Source organism: Alosa alosa, chromosome 3 (assembly GCF_017589495.1).
Source record: "Alosa alosa isolate M-15738 ecotype Scorff River chromosome 3, AALO_Geno_1.1, whole genome shotgun sequence".
Taxonomy (NCBI): domain Eukaryota; kingdom Metazoa; phylum Chordata; class Actinopteri; order Clupeiformes; family Clupeidae; genus Alosa; species Alosa alosa.
The window spans coordinates 16220373-16232633 of NC_063191.1; the positions used below are offsets into that span (position 1 = coordinate 16220373).

At 42.6% G+C, this 12261-nt stretch overlaps 1 protein-coding gene across 1 annotated transcript in view; it reads left to right on the forward strand.

Moving 5' to 3' along the window:
• Positions 1 to 2: 2 nt before the first annotated feature.
• The window catches only part of rab3gap1 (RAB3 GTPase activating protein subunit 1), a 33200-nt gene continuing 20941 nt past the window's right edge, over positions 3 to 12261 (forward strand). Inside the window, 13 exon segments of the mRNA XM_048238843.1 lie at positions 3 to 63; positions 186 to 241; positions 2008 to 2083; positions 2593 to 2725; positions 3645 to 3723; positions 3973 to 4092; positions 6924 to 7089; positions 7862 to 7961; positions 8334 to 8415; positions 8957 to 9025; positions 9864 to 9937; positions 10398 to 10490; positions 11049 to 11218. Of these exon segments, the coding sequence (XP_048094800.1) occupies positions 43 to 63; positions 186 to 241; positions 2008 to 2083; positions 2593 to 2725; positions 3645 to 3723; positions 3973 to 4092; positions 6924 to 7089; positions 7862 to 7961; positions 8334 to 8415; positions 8957 to 9025; positions 9864 to 9937; positions 10398 to 10490; positions 11049 to 11218 (1239 nt within the window). The 5' untranslated portion in view covers positions 3 to 42.

The window sequence follows — 12261 nt, forward strand, 5'->3', positions numbered from 1 at the left end:
CCCACAATGCAACGTAGAGGCAGAAAGTAAACAGTGGAATCCATGATGGCGGCTGACAGTGATGTGAGTGATGTGGCTCTTCTAGTGATATATTACTCTAGTTCTCCTTTATGCATTTATAATGTCACTTTCAATCGATGTCAGTTTAAATATATGATTAAAACTCAATTCCTTCGTCATTGCAGCCTGAGTCGGAAGTGTTTGAGATCACGGACTTCACCACCGCGTCGGAGTGGGAGAGGTAAGATAGGTGGAGAAAATTGTTGAGCTAACCAGCAATCGTTTGCTAACTTGTTACAGTTGTCATACTCTGGCTGGATGCATAGATAACATTGTTTGATAGACAAGCACATTAGTTGTACTATACATTTGTAGTTTACCAAAATAACGTTACTTGCAGCTTTAAGGCTACGGTTTTACTAGACCGTCATGTGGAAAGTCCAACTGCTAACGTTAATCTGGGATAAATAAAACGGTTCGTTCTTGAACGATATGCTGCGACTGTCCGTGGTTGTCTATCGTTTTATAAGAACTGTCAATTTGCTTATGGGCAAGCAGTTGGCTTGGATCGTTAGTAACAACAAGTTAACAGGATGTCACTAAGTATTTCTACATTGATCTAACGTTAACCAATAACAACAAGCTAGTCAGCAATCTTTCTAGCAATCTTTTCAGTGAGCTAGCAATTAGCTAAATTCCACATAACATTGATATAGTTAAGTACCTAGACAGCTGTTCGACGAGGTGTACTGTAATAATGTTGTCTAGTCTGAGCCTGTCTTTATAGGCCAGCATTTCAGGCTTGTTACAAACGCATGGGTACGTCAGACTGTGGTGTCTGCATAGTTGACAGAACAGATATCAGTATTGTCGTGTCAGATATTTTTTTTGTTGTGTGTTCCTGAGTGATCCTTTGCAGCTGTTCAAATATGTGGCTGGCAAAGAGCTTGTAGTTCTCCCCAAGACACTGTGATATATTTTTTTTAAGTATACTCTTTTGATTAGTGATGGGCAAATGATGATGATGCCTTGGTGAACCACTGAACGACAGCAGTGTGAACCTAGCGACACTAGCTGAAAAGCAAAAAGATGGCCGTCACACATACATTTTTCAACATAAAAGTCCTTAGCAAACCAATCATTTTGGTTACATAAACTGGTTTGGGTAAGGACTTTTATTTTGAAAAATCGACATGTGGCAGCCATATTGGATTTTTTCATTAGTGTTGCTAGCTTCACACTGCTGTGGTTTAGTGGTTCACCAAAGCTTCATTTGCCCATCACTACTTTTGATCCCGTGAGGGAAATTTGGTCTCTGCATTTATCCCAATCCGTGAATAAGTGAAACACACACAGCACACAGTGAACACACAGTGAAGACACTAACCCAGAGCAGTGAACTGCCTGCTACAGTGGCGCTCGGGGAGCAATGAGGGGTTAGGTGCCTTGCTCAAGGGCACTTCAGCCGTGGATGTGGGCATGGGAGAGCAGTGCTCAACCACTTCCCCCACCTACTGGTCGGGGGATCGAACCGGCAACCCTTCGGTTACAAGCCCGCAGCCCTAACCAGTCAGCCACGGCTACCCCAAATGTATTGCAAAGACAGTTGTGCTGAAAACACACTTTCCATGTGTTTCCTTAAGCACCAATGTGGTACCTGTGTTGTTGACAATGTATTGTTGACTCTAGGCACTACTGGATAATCTGCAAGCCAGTGTAATTAGGCATAGAGAATTTGTACTATGTGTTGTGTGCATCATTTTCCTGAAATCCTATCTAATGATGGTAAGTATTTGCTGTTTGTGGCAGTCCTGAGAAAAATAAACTTTTTTGTAAATATACTTATTTTACTATATATTTGGAAAAAAAATATTTTTGGCAAGATTAGGAAAGTAGTTTAAGTTGAGTCATGTTTCATCTGTGTTCGAAAGTGCCTGTTGGTGCATCAAATAGAGGCTTGGTTGGAGATGGTTGTGTGTGCATGCTGATGGTCTTTTATATTTTAAGGTTTGTATCAAGAGTGGAGGAAGTCCTAAATGACTGGAAACTCATTGGGAGTATTGCTGGAAAACCCCCAGAAAAGGTTGGTTAACTTGATGATGGGTCTTTTTTAAATTGGCTTCTTTTGATAAGTTTTTATAGCATTGAGGAATGTCATGGACTGAAACGTTTGCACAGCACTTTGCACTTTTTGTTGCACCTTTTGCACATTTGTCTGTAGAGTCCTGGATATATACATAAACAAATCTAAAGATGTTTTGAGACTTGTCTGTCTTTTTTGCCCTCTGTATGCGCGTCCATCCTGCCTGTTTTGTAGCATTTCTTGCAATCGAGAGTTTGCATGAAAGAGTGCTGTGTTAACATACAGTCAATATTTGGATGTTATGTCAACAAAGGATCATGTTTGCATAACCTAACCAGCTACTCTTCACAACTCACACAATAATGCACACTAACTAAAATATAAAGTGACGATGTAGCATTTCTCTGAAGGATGCCCATGGGATCATGTTTGATATTTATCAAACCATAGGCATTTATTTGCATGGTGACTGTCTGTCTGTGTCATTCCTCTGTGTCACTTGTCTCCAGGGAGATTACACGAGCGGCACATGGGAGGAGAAGAGTCAGGAGATCAACTTTGCAGATTTCAAATTCTCCATCGCACACAATTATCTTAAGCAGGAGACTCCGGAAAATGAGGGCAAAGAGGAGACGGAGGAAGGTATAGCAGTTCACGAAAGCACAATCATGAGAACAGTTACCCACATCATGATGAGTGATTGGGCCTCTGTACTGGCAACATTAATGGCAGTCAGATGTATAATGCTCAGTTATAGGATAGTTGGTGAACAAGTCTAGTGATAAGGGTACATTTTGAGAAGAAATACTTTATTTATGGTCAGCACTTATAGAAGTATACTGCAGTACAGTACAGTTTTAGTTTTTTTTTAATAGAGATGCATATTGTGTGAGGAGAAAGCAAAAGGGTTTATTTAGGAAAGCAAGTAAATGCATTGGGCATGAACATGGTGTCATCGATCAGATAAAATCTAAGCATGCTTTTTGTCAGTTGCTATATGGAGGAAAGATCAGCTACTGTACACATTCGATTACTTATGAGAAGTCAGTCCGTGTTTAGACAAGGTAATAAGCTAATAAGCTTATCCATCCCACATTTTCCGTGGTGAGTAGTATATTTTCTGGCTGACAGTCTGATTACCTCCTTCAAGTTGGAAAAAGTCGTTTTTGATTATTTGCCTCAATAAGACTCATGTGGTTACTTGAAACTAGAACCTACTGATAAGGGTCAGCTTTGGATTTTGCCTTGGGATTGTGGAATATGTTAATAGCTCGTGTTAATATTTCACACTATCAGGATTTTTTCTGTGTTGCTAAATGTTGTCAGTTATTTGTGGTGAAGCATTGTTTATGTGTTTTTCTTTCTTTCTGAATGAGTATATGACTGCATGAAAGTGCATGGACGTTTGATTGTACGATCGTAAATGTTTATCTGCACGTTTGTCTTTTGACTGTTTTAAGATATGTAAATATTAATGTAGATAAGTAATGCATTCCTTCCAGAAGACAGTGCTGAACTTGTAGGTCGGTCCTTGATCTGTCCTCCGTTGTTTTTCTCACAGATGCATACCCTGCGGCCATGCAGGACCTGCTTTGCATGAACAATGACTTCCCTCCCAGAGCCCACTGCCTCGTCCGATGGTGCGAACTCCACTATGAGCCCAAACTGACTTGATTTAAACTGATACAAACCCGTAACCTTTTTCTAGGGGTCATAGCTGGGGGGTGGAGGTCAACTTTGATAAACAGTGTAACATTTCAGTGTCCATACCCAAACAGTCTTTTATAATGTGGGGCAAAGACAGAGCACATCAGGTCAGTCCTGAATCTGTTGAATGATGAATTGGGCATGAGGTTACATCATTTGTTTATGTTTGTGTTTGTCTCCAGGTACGGTATGCGTGAGTTTGTGACCATCTCTCCCGGGGCAAACTGCGAGGCGATTATCAGCGAGTCCAAGTGTAATCTGCTCCTCAGCTCAGTATCCATCGCACTGGCGAACACGGGCTGGTAAGCAGCATGGTGCAATTATCATAATGACTATGTCTGAAACTGAAAACAAAATCCTGCTTTCTAAGATAGCATTAGGTGGCAGCCAGGCATATCCGAATCAAATATTTCTATAAAATGCTGCCTGCTAAGATGCCTTTGTTTTGCCGAATTTTGCCAGCGTGTGCTGACTTCAATCAAAGATTCTTTAGAATGTCTCTGCTTCATCTCTTACTGATTAGGTCAGCTGTCGGTAGCCTGGCAATAGCGTTTCTGTGTTGTTATCCTGCTACACCGTCTGAAAGAAAGTTCATAGCTACTATCTTGATGCCTTGACAAGTGACTCGTTAGACAGTTGAAGGCAGTGAGGCAGCAGGCAGCTGCCTTCCGTAACGCACACACCCACAATGTCTTCTGAAGTGATGCATGTCAGGTCTACATCTTAATGTAGATTGCAGCTAATAAAATGCTTTGGTCAGTTGACTAAATTAACAACTAAGTGGTCAAAATGATAGTGTTAATGTGATAAAGTGGTTGGGTCCTAATTTGAATGATGGGACAAAGTTTGAAGTCTATCAACAAGCCAAGATGCAATTATAGCTATCATGTGTTATGTGGCAGTATAAACTCATCATGAGAAAACATTATTTTATTTGCCTCTAGTCCTACTGTACCTTGTTCAAACAAAACCATATCTAACATTCTCAAACAAAACCACATCTTACGTCATTTCTGAATGCTGAAGCCTCTATCTCTTGTCATGTCAACATGAACTACCCACTAGTCTGTATAGTTAAAGGCTTAAATTCACTGGAAAGTGTTTCGGAGGCTGTTTTTAGATTATCATACATATCTCAGAATCGGAAAGCCTAGATCTCCCTGTATCAATGGGTTTCAAATAACAAATGCGTGGTGACAAGGGGAGACCTTGCAAGGGTTGTTTATTGCAGATGTGATGTTCAGCATGTGGTTCATTATTAATTCCTCTGCAGCGATTGCTGTGTGTGCTTGTCTTCCGTATGATTATGTTTTTATCCCTTAAATTAAGGATTTTTAATTAGAAGCGGAGGAGGAGGAGGACGTCAAAGAAACATGGTTTGTCAACTGATAAACAACGTCCCAGAAGGAATGATCTGAGACTATTAATGAGCTTAGTGGGAATGAACCTGGCTGGTATATCAATAACGAAAGATTAACAAAGCTCTGAAATTATAGAAGCTTCTTGGAAACCCGCCCCAGAACCATTCATTACAAGTTTGGCTGGCATCCTTTCGGCAGCTTAGATAAGGGGAGTTTCACTATTCCCCTTGGTGTCTTTGAAGGACACTTAAAGGATATAGAATGCAAATATAAGGCTGCATGTATTGTACAGCATGTGTACATTTGACAGTTATATGCTATGATGATATATGATATGTTTATATTTATAATAATATTTATTATTATTATTATTATTTATAATAATATATTGAAAAATGTAGGTGGTTCAGTCTGTGCAACATATGAAGCACCTGGCCAGGTATATTTATTAGGCCCAGCTGCTGTTCATTGACCTTGTACAGGTGGAGCATACGTCTGAGATCGAGAGTGGGAGAATCTGCTCATCGGGTGGTGTATTTGGCTTAAGGATGACCTTTTTACCCTGGTCAAAGTGAGCATGAAAGTAGTTGAGCTCACTGGGGGAGGAAGACCGAGTTGGTTGGGGACACAGTGCTGGGTGGTTTTTATGTCTGTGATAGACAGACAGACAGACAGTCTGTGACAATGGGAGTCAAATACTAGTATAAAAACCCAGTGTAAGCCTGGTTTCACAATGTTTTTGAGGTTTTTGTGGTCGAGCCTGCTGGCTTCCAAAGCAACATGCTTTCAATAGGTTGTGACATTTCACTTAGCAACTGAGGCAGAAGATGAAAGCATCGCCCTGGCAACGTGCCCCTGTGTGTCAGCCGATGTCCTTGGGCCACGCAGGTGGGATCGGGCTGAACATCTGTGCAGCCATTCTGAGTACATGACGCCTGATCTACAACTTTCCAAACAGCCAAAGGGTCTTAATTTACTTGACAAAAAGGATGTTTATAGGCTGACTGCTATAATATGGAAGTATAAACTGTTTTAAAGGTGATACCAGATATTATTTGTTCTGTATCCTTATTGTAGGCAATTGCTGTTGGTTTTGCATATAATATACTGTAATGCATAACAATACAATAAAATAGGTAAAGCTATTGATGAACAGAATTGCAGTTATATAGCAGTTATGTATCCTCAAATGTGCTTATTGCAAGTCTAGAAACATTTATTTTTGTTGGTGTCAAAAAAAAAAAAAAAAACTATTGCCTGTATTGTTATGTTAATGACTCATAGCTTCCTGCAGACTATATAACCCCACCTGACTGTAATATGTAGATGCTCTTGGAGGGCCTGAGTTTTAGAGGCAATCACGATCTATGCTCATTTTAGGTGTAGTGGATGTTGGATCAGAAGCATGTCTGCAGTTGATTTCAGTGGAAGCTGTCTAGAGAAAATGGTGTACATAATGCAGAAATAAAGGTTTGTACTGGAAATGCACACCAATGATAACCATTTTTTTCAAAGCTACCACTGTAAGGTTGCCACCAGGTGGCAGTGTTGGGCTACAGAAGCACAGAGAGACGCAACCCTCAATTCTGCCTTTGAATTGCAGTCATCAAATATCAGTTTGTGAAATGAGTTACAGTGGCCTTGACCAGTTCTTGATGACATGATTCTCTTGCACACATTGGTCAATGTTAGGATGCTGCGGCCGCTATCTTCCTCAGGTTTAACACACAGGACTGTAGACCTGTTCACCGGGCGTGTCCTTTTGTCTCCAGCCAGGTGCCGGTGTTCGTGCAGATCCAGCAGAAATGGCGGCGCATGTACACCGGTGAATGCCAGGGCTCGGGTGTGCGCACCGACTTCGAGATGGTCCACCTTCGCAAGGTCCCCAGCCAGTACAACCATCTCGCCGGACTCCTGGACATCTTCAAGTCCAAAATTGTAAGACAAATCACTGTCTGGACACTGTGTAAGCTTAACATGCATTTCTTTTGTGCTGGAGATTTATGCTAGACTCCTCCCCACCTAGGTCATGGATAAAAATTGAGACATATACACCCCTCTGTCGCAGCAATAATCCATCACTGTTGGTTTATTCACCTGAATGTAGCACCTAAGAAAGAGTTCACAAGCCTCCCACCCAAAAACTCAGTAGCTGGAGGTGTCCTCAGCTTGATAAATGGTATGCTGTTCACATATGAGTAGCTGTGAGCCAAAGGTGCTGGGTTTGGGCTCAGCCGCACCACCCCGTGACTGCCCTCATCTGTCACACCGCTGGGCTGTCGCAAGATGGCAGACCGCAAAAGAGGGGCCGTGAATCTGCTGAGGGGTGGGGGTGGCTCCGGGAAGAGCCGGGTCATATGTACCTGCAGGGCATCGCTCAGAGAGAGCTAATAGAGTCCCCAGGTTAAAGGGTGGAGCCCCTTCTTGAATATTATTAACATTCAAAAGATGCTCAGTCTTGTTTCAAACAATATTACAAAACCACAAAGGCGCATATTAAATTAATTTAACCCTGGCAGGCAGGTTGTGCATTATTCGTGTAACCACCAAGGCTTTCTGAACGGATTGTCTGTGTCGTTTCACATTCAGCTCGTTACCAACGAACAAAAGAGAGACTGTTTACGTTTGTCCTCCTCCTTCTCTCTCTCTCTCTCTCTCTCTCTCTCTCTCTCTTTGTTTTGTCCCTTTCACCTTCTCCTACACCCACCAGGGCTGCCCTCTGACGCCGCTGCCACCCATTAACATTGCCATCCGCTTCACCTACATCCTTCAGGACTGGCAGCAGTACTCCTGGCCACAGCAGCCCCCTGGTGAGTAGTGAGTGATGGTACTGGTGATGGGCGGGGTAGTGGTGCTGGTGGGGAGAGTTGGGTAGGGTTAGGAACCGCCTTGCTCATGGCCGCAGCTGCACGCAAGCTCAGCTGCTGTTGTTTGCTGTTGTTAGACTTCTTTGCAACAGCAGTTAATTCCTTGAACAGAAATCATTGACTCCAATAATTGGCGAACGAAAATAAAAGTGTTATGATGAACGATACAATGAAAATCTTACTGCCAATTAGATTCTCCAATTATTAACTATTGTGTGAAGATTTTTCTAATGCATTTGTGTGTCGTAAAGACGAGCAGTACAGCGGTAGGCTGTATAGATATGTTGTAAGATGGTTCTGTTGCTCTCATGGCAGACTTCGATGCTCTCCTTGCTGGAGAGGTGGGTGGAGTGGAGTTTGGAAAGCTGCCTTTTGGGGCCTGTGAGGATCCAATCAGGTTTGACTTTTTCTCTTTCTCTTTCTCTTTCTCGCTCTCTATCTCTCTTGCTCTCTCACTCGCTCTCTTTTTCTCTCTATCGCTCTTTTTTCTCTCTATCGCTCTCTCTTTCTTCCCTCCTCCCGTCCTCTCTCCCTCCACTTTGTAGAATGACATTTCCCCAGGAACTACAGAAATATTGATGTAACACGTGACTTGTGTCTGTATGTACTTTATCGATGCTGAGGTGTAAAAACTATCAGGAGTCTTAAGGGTCATTCACACCAAGAACGATAACTATAACGATAACGATACAGCAAAAAGTATCATCCCAGCTAACATGAAGGACAATGTCCACACATAAACGATAACAACAAGAAGAATGATATCGTTGGGGATCACTTTCAGAGCAATTTTGTGAATGATAAAACGCAGCCAATCAGAGTCCATCAAATTGTACTTGCACTTGCCCTTAGATTAAAAAATGTTCTATTGCATTGATTGTCCTTGATATGAATATTCTCAGTTAAAGTATTTGATGTCTTCCCTGTGTCCTTTCCAGTGAGCTCCACCTTGCAACCACTTGGCCACATTTGACAGAGGGGATTGTGGTGGATAACGATGTGTATTCGTGAGTACATGACCATGTGTATGAAGGCCTCCCTCTCTTCTCTTTACTGGAGTCTGGGAGGTTCCATGTACATGTACACTTACAGTTACATGTATTCCTTTACTCATTTAGAAGATGTTTTCATCCAAAGTGACTGACGAGTGAGGAATGATCTACTTAATGTTAAATTGCTCTCCTGCTACACCTTGCTGGCTTTAACAACACTGTTCGAACACTTGACATCAAAGTTAGGCTGTGTGAAGAAAAAATTGAGAGAGGGATGAAATTAATTCACAGTAAATTGCTTTCCACATCTGTGTCTTGTGACACCAGGCTCGGTTATCTGCCCCCCTTTTTTTCTTTTCACATCGGTGCTCTTTCACAAGTTTCTCTCCCATCTGCACCCAGTGTTCTTGCTGATGTTAGAGAATGTTTCTATTTTCAAGAGTGTCGGACATATTTTTTCACTTTTTAACAAGTAGGGCCAGAAAGTGGAGATAATGTAAAGGGAACCTTGTATGGGCAGCAGATGAGAGAGCAGTTGAGAGGGTTGATGGTGGTATTTATATATTCCGCACCAACACTGGCAATCACAGCCCCAATCCCAGCTGCATGCTATTTATTTCTTGTCTTTGGCTGCAGTCCTAGTTGAAATGGATATTAATTGGAATTGACACACGAAGGGAGTTGTATCTAAAGGTCTTTTAATTAAGACGATGATAGCTACTTAACGCATTTTTGTGTCCAATTTTTTTTCCTAGCTGACAACTTTTTTTCTTAACTATTTTGTCTACTTTGTCAACATGGTGGTTCAGTTGAGTAAAAATGGTTTGCGTGTTGTGTGCATGTTTCTTCTCAGTGACTTGGATCCTCTTCAAGCTCCTCATTGGTCCGTGAGAGTACGCAAGGCGGATAACCCCCAATGCTTGCTGGGTAAGAAACTTCACACCCATCTAACTGGAAGGGCACTCCGAGGAAGTTGTATCTTGCAGGTTAAAAGATGAAAATAAATAGCTGTATCTGCTATCTTGTTCTGGATCCACTCAAAAACATTATGTATGGGTATTCATTGACTCCATGCTACACTCCTCTGCCAAGTTTTATGAACACGGCCTAGTAGTCTGTACGTTATTCTGCTGATTAACAAACAAGCAAGCAAAGAATAGCATAGTAGATTTGATGATGATGATGATGATGATGAGGACAATAGAGTTGAAGTTTGTGTGGTTGATGGCAGAGAGGGGGATTAAGGATGATTATGATGAGGATGATGACTGTAGACTTGATAATAATTACTTTAGGTAGATTGTGTCTGGTTTGACTATATGCATAAACCTTGAATGTTTCTAAATGAAATGAGCTGAGGTACTGTGCCATGTTGCTCTGTTGCTAGGTGAGTTCCTGCTGGAGTTCTATAAGCTGTGCCAGCTGAAGGAGTCTACTGAGGAACTGCTGGGTAGAAGCGCCGGGGAGGAGGAGAGCAAAGGTAACGCATCAGATCAACCCGTTCCCTGTGTGTGTGTGTGTGTGTGTGTGTGTGTGTGTGTGTGTGTGCGTGCATTTACTCGAGACGCTCACTCTGAGTCATGGGCTGCAATACACACTGAATCATCAGCTTAGTGCTCTCCGCCAAACATGTCGCATATTTTAATGCGATTACCACCACTGAATAATATCAGTGATATGCAAGGTGGTTGCAACACAGCAGGCGAGCGACAATTTGACAGAACGGGAGGGGGAGAATTGCCGTGATAAAAAACGAACATGGTCATGCCCCCTAGGTGTTTGTTTTCATCATTTAAATAATCACTAGGTCCTTTTTTCATCACTAAATGTTTAATGTCGTTCTTCTCAAAGATTGGCTATGGTGCAGTCCTCTTTTTGAGTCTCTGAATCTGATTTATGAATATCATTGTGGGTCTGTATTTGTTTAGCCTGTATCACTGTTGAAGACAGAACTCCATGCACCTCGTGTGTGTGTGTGTGTGTGTGTGTGTGCGTGTGTGTGTGTGTGCGTGTGTGTGTTTGTTTGTTTCCTTGTCAGAAAACGCAGACATAAGCCACGCGCTGTCCAAACTGACCGAGCCCACGACTGTGCCCATGTCCAAGCTCTCCGTGTCCAACATGGTGCACAGTGCTCGCAAGCGCATTCGTCGCCACAGGCGTGTTGACGAGTCACCCCTCAACAACGACGTCCTCAACTCCATCCTGCTGGTGAGAGAAAACAAACAAACACAGACCCATTGTTAGGAATTAGCGTGATGATTACACACTGAAATGACATGAAGCTGGCTGCAAATACTGTCTTTGAGGGCCCAGAAGGCCAAGTAGGAGATCTGGTAAAAAATGAGAGCCTTGCTAGTTATTGTTGCAGTAGTAGGCTTTTATAATAATATCGATACTACATTTAACTTAAAAAGTGCCTTTCATGACACCCAAGGTTGCTATACATATATAAGTAACTATGAAAACTGATATAACAGTTGGGGGGGGGGGGACAAGTCTTAAACAAGTCCAACTAACCTCAAATTAGCCTAAGGAAATCACATGACAGTATTCACCATAGGGCCAGTCTGTAGAAAGGTCAGTGTCTTGGTTATTCACCATAGGGCCAGTCTGTAGAAAGGTGAGTGTCTTGGCTATTCACCATTGGACCAGTCTGTAGGAAGGTGAGTGTCTTGGCGATTGACCATAGGGCGGTCTGTAGGAAAGTGAGTGTCTTGGCTGGCTTCTGCAGTAGGCTGGTAATGAGGCAGACAAACTCAGAAAGGAAGGAGAGCAGCAACAGCAGCAGTAGTGTTGTTGTTGGTAGGAGTGACACTTCCATTTCAACGTCAATTGACATCCAGAACCTCGGTGCACTGACGTAGGTGGAGCTTCCCTAGACTGCAGAGGTGGACAGTGCCAAAGCTGAGATTGACAGCGGCGGTGAATATGCACTCGGTAAACATTGTAGGCTCGTCATGACAAAAACTCTGCGACTCTGTCTGTCTGCAGTCAAGGCAGAGCAGACGGTCACAGGAGATGCCCCACTGATAGCATACAGCCACCCAACACGTCTGTCCACTCGTTAGTCGGTCTGTCAACCGTCCGGTCAGCTGCCGCAACGATCAGGAGCAGGAGGAATATGTCCAGTCGTCCGACAGCTGAGCAGAACAGCTTCCTCAATGGAATGAGGAAGCTAGACAGTTAAAGTTGGATTTAGTCTTGAGCAGCAGAGCAGTAGACTATTACATCACCAGATGTGCTATTTTAGC